Source organism: Centropristis striata, chromosome 12 (genome assembly GCF_030273125.1).
Source record: "Centropristis striata isolate RG_2023a ecotype Rhode Island chromosome 12, C.striata_1.0, whole genome shotgun sequence".
Taxonomy (NCBI): Eukaryota; Metazoa; Chordata; class Actinopteri; order Perciformes; family Serranidae; genus Centropristis; species Centropristis striata.
In genome coordinates this window covers 8693603-8709244 of record NC_081528.1, presented here as the reverse complement: position 1 = coordinate 8709244, position 15642 = coordinate 8693603, and the positions used below count along the sequence as shown (strand labels likewise).

General features: G+C 38.6%; 1 protein-coding gene across 4 annotated transcripts in view; it reads right to left on the bottom strand.

Annotated features, from left to right (window-relative positions):
* glra1 (glycine receptor, alpha 1) overlaps positions 1-15642 on the bottom strand; it is a 139375-nt gene that overhangs the window by 79515 nt on the left and 44218 nt on the right. For 2 of the 4 annotated variants that reach the window (XM_059345836.1, XM_059345837.1), the window contains exon 4: positions 15386-15424. The exons of the other annotated variants lie outside the window; for them this stretch is intronic. In XM_059345836.1, coding sequence (XP_059201819.1) covers positions 15386-15424 — 39 coding nt within the window. The remainder of the gene's footprint in view (positions 1-15385; positions 15425-15642) is intronic. 4 annotated transcript variants of the gene reach the window in all.

The window sequence follows — 15642 nt, the reverse complement described above, 5'->3', positions numbered from 1 at the left end:
TTCAATGACCTTAACAACCGTCCCAATAAGAAAGCGCTCATGTGTCATTTGGGATCAACTTACAGACATGTTTTGTCATTTAGTCATGAGATCTCTCGCACAGTTAAATACTTCTGGATCTCTCACTTTACAGTTAGACTTCTTCCAATAGATGTATTATATAACACGTCACTTGAATGCACCACAGTAAAACGATCTATCGTTTGTGTTTGGTTTCCGATTGAGTCCTTGGCTTACAAACAGACTCTTCCTGCCTCCTCACAAACCTCCAGTGAGGCTCAGAGGTCTTATCAGCATCAATCCGGGACTCGCTGCAGCAATCCTCGAGCCTCTGGTGGTGGCTTGATCCCCATCTGCCAACAATGACTCAGCCAACAATAGCCAGACTTCCTCACGGAACAGAACTAGTGTAAAACACTGCAGCGCTTAGAGCTGAGAGCAGTCACAGCTCACTTCATGCTGAGGATGAAGGCGGCTGAGCCGTGCGTGTCTGAGGAGCAGATTTAAGTTTTGATGAGCTCAGGAAGTCAAACTGCCAGATGTTGTTGGTGGAAGGGAAAGTGAAATCTGGAAATTACTTTTAACAAGTGCACTCTGAATAAAGATTTATGTGCACATTACAGATAGTGTTTCTAAATGTTATTAATGCACAATCAGATATGACAGAATTCCTTTAGATAGATTATCATACTGCTGTGGTCATTTTTCAATGCCAGTTGGGATAATTTAGAGTTTTAAAGAGTTGTATTTTGTTGAGCAACGGCAAGAAATGTTTAATAAAACTTGGGTAAAGAGAGACTGTGATGAATGCTTTTTTGTAAAACCATAAAACAAATGATGGTCAAATAAAATCCAAGGCTGTTTATCCCATTCATTATCTTTTTGTGCTGCTTAAAAGGTTAAACATTTAGAGATACAGTTTCCACCGCACATCAAAATTATATCTATGGTGTATCCAACATAGATTCTATAAAATATGCAACTAGTCTCGGTGACATGACCCAGAGGTTTCTAAAGAGCCAAAATGAAGCTAAAAAACAAATCCTGCTTCATGTTTTCTCCGCTCATCATGATCAGCGTAGTGCAAATGGCCAAATTATGAAATGTGCAACTGTGTGGTCTGAGCACCAAGCTGCATTCCTCCAACTTTTTGTAAAAATGTGGACAGGGTTGCACAGACCACCTAGCAGTGATTGGCTAGCTACATGTTACAACAACAGAAGAAGAAGAGAGAAACGACTAGTATGAAACAACTAGCTCTATCTGACGCCATCGTAGCACTCCACCTAACTCCTGGCGTAGTGAGTGGAGTAGTGAGCACATCTCACCTGTTTGGCACCCACTTGTCATTTAAAGTGGCCATGCCCTTAATTATGCACAATTGTTGCATTTGAACATTTTTTTCATTAAAGCAAGTCATTTATATAGAATATTCACCCCCTGTACAGCTGCCATGAAGAGACACCAAACCGTTTTGTACCAGGGTGTAAACATGTTTATTTCTGCTGTAAAGTTGGACATTTTAACATTAATGTCTATTGAGATTGACTTGCTTTATGAGCCAGCCTCAAGTGGCCATTTAAGGAACTGCAGTTCTGCCACTTTCACATTATAGCTTTATATTTCAGCCTTGCAGGTTCCAGCTTTGTTTGCACACTTGCAGTTTTAAAATATTTACCCAGGATGGTCAAGTGGACTTCTTTTCTAAATAAAGACTCAGACCGAGAAACCAGCCTGAGTCCAGTCAAACTGGTTTGATTGCAGCCCATCAGAATGGACAAAAACAAGACGTGGTTGTGATTGTCCTATTGATCGGTCCTCAAACATCAGCAGGTTTATTCTGATATGATGCTGAGGTAAAGCCTCCACACACCTCCTGCTTACAGAAGAAGAACAGAGTATAGGTAGAACATTATCAGGCCTTCTGAGGGTTGTAAAACACAGGTATCAGGAGGATAGTCTGGGCCCTGCTCTCCTCTGCTTTATTTAACTCTCTCCTCTCCTGATACCCAATTTGTGCTCTTCTAAGTGACACCTCAGCGCAGCAGCGGCAAGGCCGAATTGATTCGCAGCAACAAATGGTACAAAACAAAGCAAAGAGAGGCGAAAGGGAGAAGAAAAGTCGCAGGCTACAAATTACATGAATAATACTTGGAATTACGCAGGATCGTCTCTTTTGCAATTGAGCTGCCTTCAGCAAAAAATACTACAATGGCTGTGAGACATTAAATATTTATAGGGCGTCGTCTGTAGGCTATATGGTCCGAGGAAAGCAGTTCTGCTTTTTATTGAACTAATATATATCCCCCACACATGCTCATGGACAGTGAGCAACACGGCTCATTTTACAAGCTGAAGGCGAGAGTTTGAGAGAAAGAAAGAAAGAAAGAAAAGAGAGAGAGAGAGAGAAGTGGAGGGTTGTTTTTCTTTTCCTATTGCTGTTTTCCTCCATTATGTCGGGACACGACAGCTGAGGAGGTGATCATTTTGTTCTTATCCTGCACGCATAAACATCACAGCTGAAATGCCAGCGAGAGGGGAGAAAAAGAAAAAGGTTCCCTGGGAACTTTAGAGCGTCATAAATCTCCTGCCTCCATCGTGAAACGGTGAAATAATGAACATTTTATCAAACGCTGAGAGCTTTATATTCCTGGAAGTTTCTTTCTTCTAACTTCTGAAAAAGTTTGCTAAAAGTCGTAAAAACTGAGTCTGTACCAGAAGAAAAAGGTCTCTGGTCACAAATGAAGAGTTTGTTTGCAGGTATGTGTTGGCATATTTTATGTTCGTATATGGAGCTTTGCTTTACTACTTTTTCAGTCTACTTTTACTATTGTTTGGGACATTAAATATCTTGATCTTTAAACACTAGTTGAAAATTTTATTCTGAAGCGTGTTAATGTGCTGCTTTAACAGCTTCAAGGGCTGCTCAGTTATGAAAAAGAAATCATAATCATGATTATTTTGGTCAGTATTGAGAAAAGTCATATACCATTTTTATGCATTAAGTTTGGAAAAATCATGCATTTATTGAACCAAAAAAAGCAAAGTCATGAAAAAATATTATTGTTGTTATTATATCATACAATACTAATAAAATATAATAAATAAATAATAAACAATATAAAAATAAGATGTGTCTAAAAATATTTAACTTTAAATGTGGCTATAAATTAATGTTGTGAAAAATAATAACTACAAAGGAATATGATTAAATAAAAAAGTATCTTTAAACTATCTTTAATGCACTTCCACAACCGACTTAAAACTACTAAACACATATTGAATATTTTGGTAAACTATATTGAACAAAATCCTGTCAGTAACGCAGTGAAAACAGTTAAACCCCAACGTTTTTTCCACCGTTAAAGGAAAAACAGGGCACTGAATGTCTGAAAAAAGAGAAAACAAGAGCATTATTTTATAAAGAAATATAGCATCACAAGCATGTATCTCCAATATCTTGTTTTCATAATCATTTGAAGCCAAAATCATACAATATTTGATTAATTGTCCAGTCCTACCCCCCTCTGGTTTCAGCCTCCCCAACAGTTTTAAGCACCTGGCTGCAGGGATTAGCTCCCATTCAGCTAAAAGAGCATCAGAGGTCCAACAGTGATGTTGGTGATAAAGTTGGAGTTCATCCCGAAGTAGTTCGAACGAGGTTTGGCCATTTCAGATATACCTTTTAATTTGGTTGTTCCTTGTTGATAAAAAAAGTATAGATATTGAAAGGCTTTATTTTTCCAAACTCTCAAGGATGTTCCCTGACTTTCTCTCCACGCCTACACACTACAGGCAGAACAAAAAAAGAGGGAGAGTAACTTTCAGTCTCCCTCCTGCTGCTGTTTTATTCAACTTCTTTCCTCTATTACATCCAGACACGACAACGAAGGAGGAGACAAACATGAAGGCAGCGAAACACCACCGGGAAAAGAAAAGAAAATGCTTCGAATGCTGTGAAACATTAAAGCTCCGTCCGTCTCCCGACTCAACAATGACACACTACTGAAACACGACTTCTTTTTACCCCTCTTCTCTTACTCGTGTCTTCTTTCCTCTAAAGCCAAACCCAACACCTGAAAAAAAGGAACCTGTCTGCGTAGCCTTTCTTGTTTGTTTCTGCCTTTATTCCCATGCAGATGCCACAGCCGCATCGCTCTGCTTTTACACAGACAGCTCTCATTATTCTCCCACGTATAAAGGGCCAACCTGGCTTCTCCTATAGAACAGTAAACCCTTTTGGCTTTAAGCAAGGAGGTAAACAGTGCGGTTGATCAGCGGCAGGAGGGGGAAAAAACACTTCCTGTCACATTTTAATTGGAGTGGTGAGATGAGGAATAGCGGGCTCTCCCACCGACATATTCAGCCATCCATCATCGCCTCTTCATGGAGTGAACTTTAGGAAAAAACTTCATTTTCCTCCCCAGCGAGGGAGGACAAATGCCATTATGATATGTTTTACTCCTCCCCCTCCTCTCCCTTCATCTCTCCTTCACCCAAATCTATTTCTCTCTATTTTTCTCTTCTTCTTTCCCCCTCCCTGCTGTTTCATTGTGACTGTGCCTCTTGCTTCCTCTCTCATTCGTATTCTCACTTCCAGCCACAGGCTGTTCAAGTTTCATTATGAGATGAAATGTATTCAAAGTGGGAGGCAGGAGAGGATGGAGAGATGGATGGATGCATGGCAGCTTGGTCAGAAATCACCTGAGGCTCTGTGTGTGTGTGTGTGTGTGTGTGTGTGTGTTTTTCTATGCATATTGACTCAAAATTGGCATTCATGCCTGGAAGCATCTTTCAGTTTGTCCGTGTGACGTTATATGCCCCGTGTGTTTGCAGTGAGAGTGTGTTTGTGTTTGTGTGTGTGTGCGCGTGTGTGTGTGTGTTTGCCTGTCAGCATGTGCTTGCATGTGTGCATTTCCTCTCTCCCACATCCCCTCTGTTTGTACATATCATCCAAACACACACACAGTCTCATGTAAGCATTAATAACAGGCCTGTGCTCTGTTATGTTTTGTTCCAATACAATAAAACTGGATCGTCATCTTGTGGAACAAAAAGTCGTTGGCTTATGTACATTACCAACATATGCTACTGATTTGAACTCAAATCAGGAGCTTTGAGTAAACATAACCAAGTCGTTCTGGTGACTGGATGGAGACACTTTTCTGAATAAGTTCTGACGTAGCAAACATTTAACTCACATGACTGATCAGCTGCCATCTTTTGACCAAAGTACGTTCATGCAGTTTTGTTTATTAGCTCTAAACCAGTTGATAGAAACGTCCCTAATTCACATTTTCTTTAAACTGTAAACTGTATTTGTCCCTATAAAAGAAAAATGAAATGAAAATAAAAAATAAACTATTGTATTTCTAAGGAGCACACAGCTTGCTTCATTTTCTTGGTGACAGATTTGAAGTTTAAAAAGGAGAGCATGGAGAGTCAGTCTATCAGGTCAGACGTTCAGAATCTAATCCAAATTTGAGTCACACTCCTGCAGCAACAGCAACAACACAGCTGATCGATGTGATTTAGCCGTCAACACGGACAGTGGAAAGACTGGAGTTTGAAAAGCACTTATTTTCACACCTCTGCACACCTGGACAATTACTCCAAATAATGAAATAGGAATATTGGCACAGTGTGAGTGTCAGAAAGAAGGTTTTTCAATGCTTTTACCGTGTTTGCATTAAAGGTCTTAAAGAGCATTTTAGTGCTCTTAGTAATTAAAATAAAAACCAGTTACTCTCCTAAAAAAAGCATGTTGCCTTTCTCTAACAAATGAAAGTAAATAAGTCTGCAGTGAATGAGTTAGCAGCGGTCCTGGAACCTTCCAGGGTTTTCCAGGCCAGGGTTTTTGAGTGACGGGCGGACATGACAGGCTGGCAGCCGCTTGACTGCAGAGGGACAGAAATCAATAGCAGGTCCACGGCTGCAACACGGCGACGGAGACGAGCTGACTGGAGCTTTATTCCACTGGATTACTGCAAGGTAGTGATGCTGCAAAATGTCTGTTTGTCTGTGTGTGTGTGTGTGTGTGTGTGAGTGAGAGAGAGACAGAGAGAGAAAGAGAGAAAATAATGTAAAAAAAAATAGAAATGTGAACAGTGTAGTGTGTGTACTGGCACTGTACATGTGTGTGTTTTTGTGTGTGTGAACATGAGCGTATGTGTTTGCTTGATCCTTCCTGTTAGCTGTTTGCACGTTTGTTTGCCTCGCCGCGTGTTTGTGCAGATGGTGTGTGTGTGTGTGTGTGTCAGAGAGAGAGAGATGGTCATCTGCTCAATAAATCAGTTTGTGATTTAACGGTGTGTCGTGATGCTCCGCCGTTAGCTCGATGCTTTTAATCATCTTGAGAGGAAGGTAGATAGTCATGTGAGATTAGTGGAGACACACACACACAGACACACACAGAGACACACACACACACACACACACACACACACACACAGACAGACACACACACAAACAGTCCGCCCCCTCACCTTATCCCTCAAACAGTCGCATGCACTCCTTCTCTCTATCTCACCAATAAAACAGGTCAATTCGATATTATCCCTTTATACCTCTTTCCATGTTTCAGATAATTCAAGTGGAAATGAAAGGTTTCATAATTTAAACTCTTTTTTGCCGTTGCAGCTCAGAATACCATTCAGAAAACTCTTATTTTATCTTTTCATTCCATTTAGAGCGTGTATTGTGTCAGCTCTGCATGCAATAGGACAGTTTAATAAAAGCCTATAAGGCCTGACACACTTCCTGCAGCTTTATATTAAAACTAATTTCTCATTTTGGATTAAAAGTGTAACACACACTCTCTGCAACACTTAATTAGAGACTCTTCTGTTTCACTCTATAAATTACATAACGACTGAGACGATTATAAATCCACAGAGGGAATTATGTTTTCTTTAACAAACACTTGATGTGTCCGTGCAGTATTTACACTTGTTAGTGAGATTCCTTTAATTAAAATCCTCCCATTCATTATTCAAGTCAGAGCCAGCTTTTAGCTATTTGATCTTCATATTTTTTTAGGACACTGTAAAATAATTTAAAGCTTCCTTTTCAGTCGCTCTAAAGCCGAAATACTGTGTGTCTGTGTTTACTGTTACATGATCTAAGTACCTCAAATGCCCGTTAAAGTCGGTTATTGTTTAAATACTTATAAAAAAATATATATTTCTCTTACTCACTGAGTCAACTGGAATTTCTGGAGCTGGCCTTCCAGAAGCAAGTGAATTTCCTAAATGTTATAAAAGTGCTTTTATTGTTAAGAACGTTATGTCTTTTGTTTTGAGACAAGTCATAGAATTGAATATTAACTAACTCATTTAAAATGAGCTGTGTTTACCTTTACTACACAGGCAGAAAGAAGCTGTTTGGAGCCGTGGGGTGGGGGGGTGGGGGGTTACCTCACCTGAACAAGAGCTCACCCACTGATCCTGAGGTTGCTGAGCCCCAGAAACAACACTTTGAGTCTGGGGTTGGAAAATAACAGATAAATAACACAGGTGTGGCTCAGATGGTCGTGTGGTCACCCACTGATCCTGAGGTTGGTGGTTAGACAAATCCTTGGGCAAGATACTAGATCTGCTCTGATACTAAAATGCTCCTGTGGCTGCCAGTCAGTGTGAGTGTGAGTGTGTGCGTGTGAATGTAACTACACACACACAAGCAGGTTGCATGGTAGCCTCGGCCCTCAGTGTGTGAATGTGTGTGTGAATGCTGACCTGTGGTGTAAAAAAATTGAATGAATTATGTAAGAAAAAACATAAAATCTGATGTTTTGTCACGTGTGTGTGTGTACAGTTCTGCCTTGATAATGTTTTTTAAGGTTTCGGAGGTTTTACGTGATAATATAACAACAATCATAAGTCGTAGGCCCTCCTACAGATTCTGAAAAAAATGGGATATTGTAATAGGTAAATAAATACAATAAGAACATACAAAATAAAATAAAATCTGGGATGTATAGAAATACAGAACTAAAGTAATATCAAAATAGTAAATACACAAGTAAAACAAAATAGGAACCTAAATATTAAGTTGTACAAGTTAAGATCAGGAGTAACACAGTCAAAATCAGGAATAATATGGTATAATAAATATAAAATAAAGTAATATAAATTAGGCAGTAATTTTGCAGAAATGTAGTAAATGTATATGTATAATGACAAGTAATAAATACATACTAGTGAGTGCAGCTGATTATTACATGTAACATGTGTTTTTATGCATTTTGCCTGCTGTCATGTGTTGTTTTGTGTAATTATTGTGTGGATTTCGTGTCAGATCTGCAGTTTTGAACATCCAGTCCATGTGCTGTTGGCCACAGAGTGCCCCTCCTGACAGCAGCCTCTCTCATTGTTTCTGCTATGCATTAGAGCTGAGTATCCCTTCTGTCTATCAGAGAGCGGTGAAGACTTTACTGCCTCTCCTGATCACACACCTCTGTGCAGCAGGTTTCTCCTTCATGTCAGCCACGACTGTGAGACTTTGACATCAGAGACCGGAGCTTGCATCCCGGCTCTGCCTCCTGTCAACACTGTTCCTTTAAAGCGAGGAAAACAACACTTTTCTAACCTCTGCCATATAGTTTTTCATGTCTGAACGTACCCATACTGTAACTATAGATCAGAACATTCATATCCGCGGGGCGCTGACAAATCACTTGTTTTGTCGTTTATGTGTGAGGATTCGCTGTTATTTCTTCAGTGAAGGGGAAACCCTGCAATCACACCGAGTGTTTCCTTTCTGCAGCAGCGTGCAGTCATATTATACTCTTTAAATAGGCCACTTGGACGGGCATTAATCTGTGTAGGGGGATATTCTGCTTTACATTCACCAAATCCACACTCCAGTATGTGCTCCAGCCTGCAGTAATCATTCTGCAGTGTTAGCTTTCTGCACCACTGTGCAATCACATTATAAAGGTGTTCTCCACGAGACAGGCCACTTGGATAAGCATAAATCTACATAGCAGCACTTTTTTTTTTTGCTCTCAATAAAAAAAAAAAAAAAGTAAAATAACCGCAATATGCTCCAACCTGCAGTCGTCACATTAAAGTGTCACCTCTCTAAAGCACTATGCAATCATATTACAAAGCCATCCTCCATGAAACCGGGCACTTGGATAAGCATAAATCTACAGAGACAGATTGAATCCTCGGGCCTCTTGCACGGCACCGAGGGGGGAAGGAGAGCCCAGAATCTGTTAGCAGACAAATATCCCTTGGCCTAACATTAATCTGCATAAAGCGCCGGTGCGAGGAGGTGAGTTGTGTGTAATATGTGCCGAACATCCCACAACAGAAGGAGCAGAGCAGAGCCTCTAATCAGGAAGAACGGCTGCTGCTGGCGGCGGCTGTGGCGAGGCTTCGGGCCCTGACCTGCTGACTGGATTCTGCTGAACACGCTGGAAGAAAAATCTTCCCCTCCTCCCTCTCCCTCCCCCCATTCTCCGTGTGTCCTCCGTGCTATCTTTTCTCTCCTTCTGTCTCCCCTTCCTCCTACGTGTCCTCCTCGATGATGGCTTTCTCTCCCTGTCAAGTGTGTGCTTCACTTCAGGTCGCTACGTTCAGTCTCCCCTCTGCTGTCTCTTTGTTTGGATTCCTGTCCTCATCCTTTCTCTTTCTTTCTTTCCTTACTGTTCTCATTTTTACCTTTTTTTGTGACCTTTCCTTTGGTCGTGCTTGTTCCTTTTCCTTCACCACTTCATTCTTTTTGTGTCCTTTCTTGGCCATTCTTGTCTCGTGTTGATTTCCCCTTGACGTCCTCTCCTCCCCTTTACTGTCCTTTAATAGAGTTTGTTTTGGTTTATTTTATTATTTTGTCCCTTTTCTACCTTAATTATCTTTCCTCTTTTTCTTTATTATACCCTTATCTTTCTTTTGCATTTATTATTTCTGATGCTGTCGTTCTCGTTGTCTCGTTTCTCTTTTTTTCCTTCCTTATTGTTCTTATTTTTACCTTTTCTTGTTCCATTTCCTCCCTCGTCCTTTACTTTGCTCTCACTTGTTCCCTTTCCTTCCCCTTTTCATTCTTTCAGTGTCCTACCTCGGTCTCTTACTGTTGTTTCTTTGCCATTCTTTGTCCTCCCCTACCCTTTTCTGTCCTTTAATCTAGTTTGTTTTGATTTGTTTTATTATTATTGTCTCTTTTCTTCCTTTCTCTCATTCTCTTTTCCTTCATTATACCCTTTCTTTCTACACATTTGCCTGCACTTTTCCTCCTCTTTCTTTTTAAATCTTCCCTCTCTTCCTCCTGCATTAACCTAATCTTTTTCCCTTCATGCATCCTCTGCTGTCCTCCCCTCTTCTAAAAATTGACATTTCCACTAAAGTTGTCTAAAGCTGAGTGGCTCTGCAGATTACAGAGATGAGCCTGCACGCTGCTTTGTAGTAAAAAAATTACCATGAGTGACGATTAAGAGCATCAGTTAAAGGTTTGCACGTCAATAACCATCAATAATACATGTAAAAGGTTTGAGGGTCCCAGTGATACTGAAGACAAATCGGATCAAGGTGCCTGAGGGAAATAAAATTCATTTATTGCTTACTGTGCAAAGTGAAGAACATGATCTGAACAAATCAATGAGCATTAATCTCCAGCACGCTAAATCCTGTCTGATGAGTTGTTCACTGTCAATACAGTACTTTCAGGTGAATTAGCATGGAACCTGATGGCCATATTAAAGGTCAGATTCTGTTTATTATCATTTTAGCAGTGATTTTAGTGACTATTCTGACTATTCTTTTTATAAAACACATTATATGTCTAGCATGCGTATTCAAGTATGTTTGCATATAAACAAGCACTAATATACTTTCCTTTTTTTTTGTGCGAAATTAGCTTCCTGGATTGTTCTCTAGTTTTCTACAGGTTAGCTGAGCTGATTTGTATCATGTTTGTGTCATGAATGGTTCATAATTCTTCCTATGCAAAGTAATGGACCGGAATTCGAAGTTATCCTTTGATAGCCTAATAAAAGGTCATTTAGGTCTCCTGTCTGGTAGTTAGAGTGGGTGAGGATGGGCCAAACGAACCTGGGACTTTCAACCAGGAGACTAGTGATCATGTCCCTCTATTAGAAGTCTGGAAGCAGCGTTTCTCTAACCCTAACCCTGTTGCTTTTCCTAAACTTGGAAAAGTTTTGGGGCCTTAACCTAACCATTAACAGTGTTTGTGATACAAATCGGGCTGCAAATGTTTTTGCAACTGTTCATGAGAATATGTTATTTCAAGAGAGTAAGAAATTGTAAGAAAATGTTAAAACTCTGTTTTAAACCCTTATGACTCCAACAACTAGAGATATTATACATAATACGGCAGACTTTTTGAATCTTTTTTAAAGAAAATTGAGCGGAGAATCAAATACAGAATGTGTAGAAACTATTCCAGAATGGAAAGTCACTTCTGGGCAATATAATGTCCACAGATAAGGCTGTTTGCTAATGACTCTCAACATATGACAGAAACCGTAGCATGGTTACAGTTTTAAACAGGAAACCATGATGGTCCTGTGACCATTTAACAATCATTTGGTTAATGTTGTCAAACAAAACAGCTTGGTGAAGTTCATGTTTTAGGTTATAACATAATGTTATGTTGCATGACGTCAAGTGAAAGCTCTGTTTGTGTGACACGTCCATCCACTTTGAACCGTGGATTTTGTCACATCTAACTTTCTCTTTGCTACCGTCATTAATACTACAGCCACTAGAGGTCTCCATCCTATCTATTGGTATTGCTGTGCATGTCGACTAGTTTAAAAGTCTAGCTATATTTTATTAAATTGGATTGCAGGCAGCAAACCGAGGCCTTTCACTACAAAAATGACATAGTCGTCATAAGAAATATATTTATTTTTCCTGACATTTCCTGATAAATCCTCAAGTCACCACTACAAATATAGTTTTATGTGATGATTAGATTGATATCCCCTTCCTCTGTAGTACATCTGTGAACTTTTTAGTTTATAATTCTCCTGCTATTTGAACATTAAAATGAGAAATTATTTCTTATTAGCTCTACATTTCTTTTATCCTCTGCCGAGCCGGTGGGTAAGTTATGCGTGGCAGCAGCCTGGAGGCAGACGGGCTGCTGCCTGCTAATATAAAACGCTGTCTCCTGTGAAGCTGACAGTATTGGCCAGTGGAATAAGCTCAGGAGGTAATTGGGGTCTTTAGTCTGCAAACCAAAGGAGTCTTTTTCAATAGCATTAGTCACCCAGAGTAATCAGACACAAAAGGATCATATCTGCAGTACTGCGGATAAAGACGCTGCTGAAGTTGAACTTTTGTTTTAATCTTCTTAACACAGAGCAGCTTGAGTCTGTATTGAGCACTGGGACCTCCAGTGTTTCCTCTGCATCATTGCTGTAATTACTAAATAATATTCTGTTGTGAGGAAACGCTGAAATAAGCGTCCTTAAACTGTGTCTGGCAGCGTCGACCCTAAAAGATCACCCAGTGCATCACCTCTGCTGTTTGCGCCATCACCAGCAGTAATTGTCTGGAAAAGTCCTGCAGCACTAATTGCAGGATGGACCACATTGTGTACAGTGTGTGTGTGTGTGTGTGTGTGTGTGTGTGTGTATGGGGGGTTCTTCCATGGCTTCCTCTCTGTGCATGTAAATTAGGGCCACATACACATTAGTTACGACTGACAGGAGCCTCTGTGTAAAGGGCTCGCTGTGCTATGAGCGTTAGCATGTTAAGCTAACGAGCCAAATGGGCTGAAAGAGATTCTTCAACACGGATCAACAACAAACGTATCACACAGATATTCGCTACTGTACTGTACTGTTAATGGTTCATGAACACAGCAGAATATACTGTACTATATCTCACTACACTGAACTGTATCACACTGTACTCTACTGTACTGTGGTAATATGTAATTAATGGTACAGGACTGTATATTGTATTAATATCTTACTACATTTTACTGCACTGTACTCTAGTATATTATACTATTAACTATTCATTACCACAGTCTACTATACTATATTATATTTTACTACACTTTACTGTACTATATCATACTGTATTCTACTGTATATAATGTTATTCTGTACTCATTACCACACTTCACTATACTGTATTGCATTTTACAGCACTATAACAATAATAATAATAATAATATATGTTATTCGACCACCTGCCATAAAAATGAGATAATATAAATATTTTAACATTTTTAAAAGCTTGTTTAAAACAAAAATGTTACTGTTATTTATTTGGCAAATAACAAAGTGAATTCACCTTTTTAAAGCCAGATTTGAGCCGCTCACTGGGCTTCTCTGAGATGTCAGAAATGAATCAACATAACATTCAACCACTAAAACTAATTTTTCTGCACAGAAATGCAGGTGACTAACTATAATTACTATTTTTCTTTACAGTTTTTTGTAAAACAGTGAATTTGAGAATTCCTAGATAACAACAATAATTTAACTTAAATTTTAAAAATATAACTTGGGCTAAAGAGCTTCTACATACTGGTGCATTAACCATTGCAGAAACATAAAAAATTATTTTGGTCATTACTAATGCTGTTAATTGAGGACAGCTGTGGCATAAACCGGTGGTCTAATACATTTGTTAAGCACTGTATATATAACACTATTCTGTATTATTGAACATAGTACACTATACTGCATTATATTTTACTATACTTTACTGTAGCATAATGTAATCTCCTGTTAATAACACTGTTCTGTATTTATCACCATACTTTAATAAACTGAATTGCATTTTACTGCCCTATAGTGTAATTACTACATCATACTGCATCTGTACTGTGTGTACTTTTATTCATTACCACAATATATATACAATATATGCTGTATTTGATTTTACTGTAAAATACTGCAGTGTAATTCACTATATTATACTTTAGCATGTTAAAATATACTTCACTACGCTGTACTTTATTACACATTATTGGTAAAATAACAGTACAATAATAATAATAATAATAATAATAATAATAATAATAATATTATACTATACTGTGCTTACTATTCTATACTGCTGCACTTCCCTTTACTTCTTCTAATGCACTGTATTGTAGTTAAATTATCACCACACTTCACTATGCTGCATTATTACTACTAATGTTGGACATTACTGTAGTTTTATTATATTATACTTTGCAAAACTTTAAGTTACTACAATCTACTATGCTGTCCCAATAAGCTTTCCAATATTAAACTATACTGTCCTATACTATATAAAGTACTCTACTATACTATAATATATTGTACTATATTGTATTATAATATACTGTACTATACTATACTGTCCTACAACAATACATTATACTGCTGCACTTCACTTTCCTGGTTTGTACTATAATACTGCAGAATCCTATCATATACCATATATATATACATTTATACTACACAATGCATACATAAACTTTGTTTTTCTATAATTAAATGCTACTTTAAATATTATTCTGTACTGTTTTGTACACCAGTATATTATTATCAGTTCCTAGCTGTCAGGTACAGTAGCTGATAGGTGACACAAAGAAATGCAATATAAAAACTCTACAGACATTACAGTTGTCCACTATGTTGCAATGGTGAAAATAACAAACCTGTAACTACCCAATCATTATATTTACCTCTGCTAAGTGTAAAACATATTTGTGATCCAAATGCTGCAAACAGCTTGTGTAACTTACAGTAGACAGTCTGTTTATTTGTCTTTTTCTTTTGTTACCTTCACTATGACTCAGTATCATTTGTCACCCATGTAGGGATTTTGTAAACTTCACATAAAAGGCAGTTGCCCCATTCTATATCTACTATGCTTGTGTTATATATACACATCTATAGCACAACAGACTTAAGTGCAACAAGGCTTGTTTCAAAGCTAAAACATCACTTTATTATGAAAGGTCGTGTTTGCCAGAGAGAACTGGCAGTTTTATGGAAACAGGCCTGGGATAAACAGCTTAATATTTTGAGGAATTAACTGTTGTCATGCTGAGAATTTTTTTCCAGCAGGTTTTTGCCACTAATGAAACAATTATGCGTGGCATTAAGGGAGAAAAATGTCTGTGTCAACATAATGAATTAAGCAAAGCCTGAAATATTGCTGATGTCTGACAAATACTTTTTTGCTTAATTGCTCCTGTCACCAGATGTTCTACAGTACATTCTAGACAATAAAATGTGGACCACTTTGATAGACATAACCTTGAACAGTACATGCCAATATCTACATACTTTAAACCAAGTAAACGTTTTCTCAACATTTTGAAAATGCCTCATCATCGCATGAGGGATCAAACACAAAACCTTGGTCAGGGAAGAAAAGAAGAAGAAGAAAAAAAAAGAAAAAAAGGGAAAAAAAGAAAAGGAAAGTACCTTTCTTGTGAGTAGCATCATTTTTGGAGCCTTTGGGGTCTAATAAAAAAAAGATCAGAATTAAACACAGCAAATTCTAGCAACACGTTACCAGCTATACGTTGTTTGTCCTCGTTAAGGAAAACAACCGCTTTGTCTATCAAGGAGCGAACAAGACAGCAAGGCTCGATTATCTAAGGTGTCGCACTGCTGCCAACACTCAGCGGGGGTGAGTGTGTGGCAGTGGGGGAGACTTAGGGGGGGCAGGGAAGAGGGGG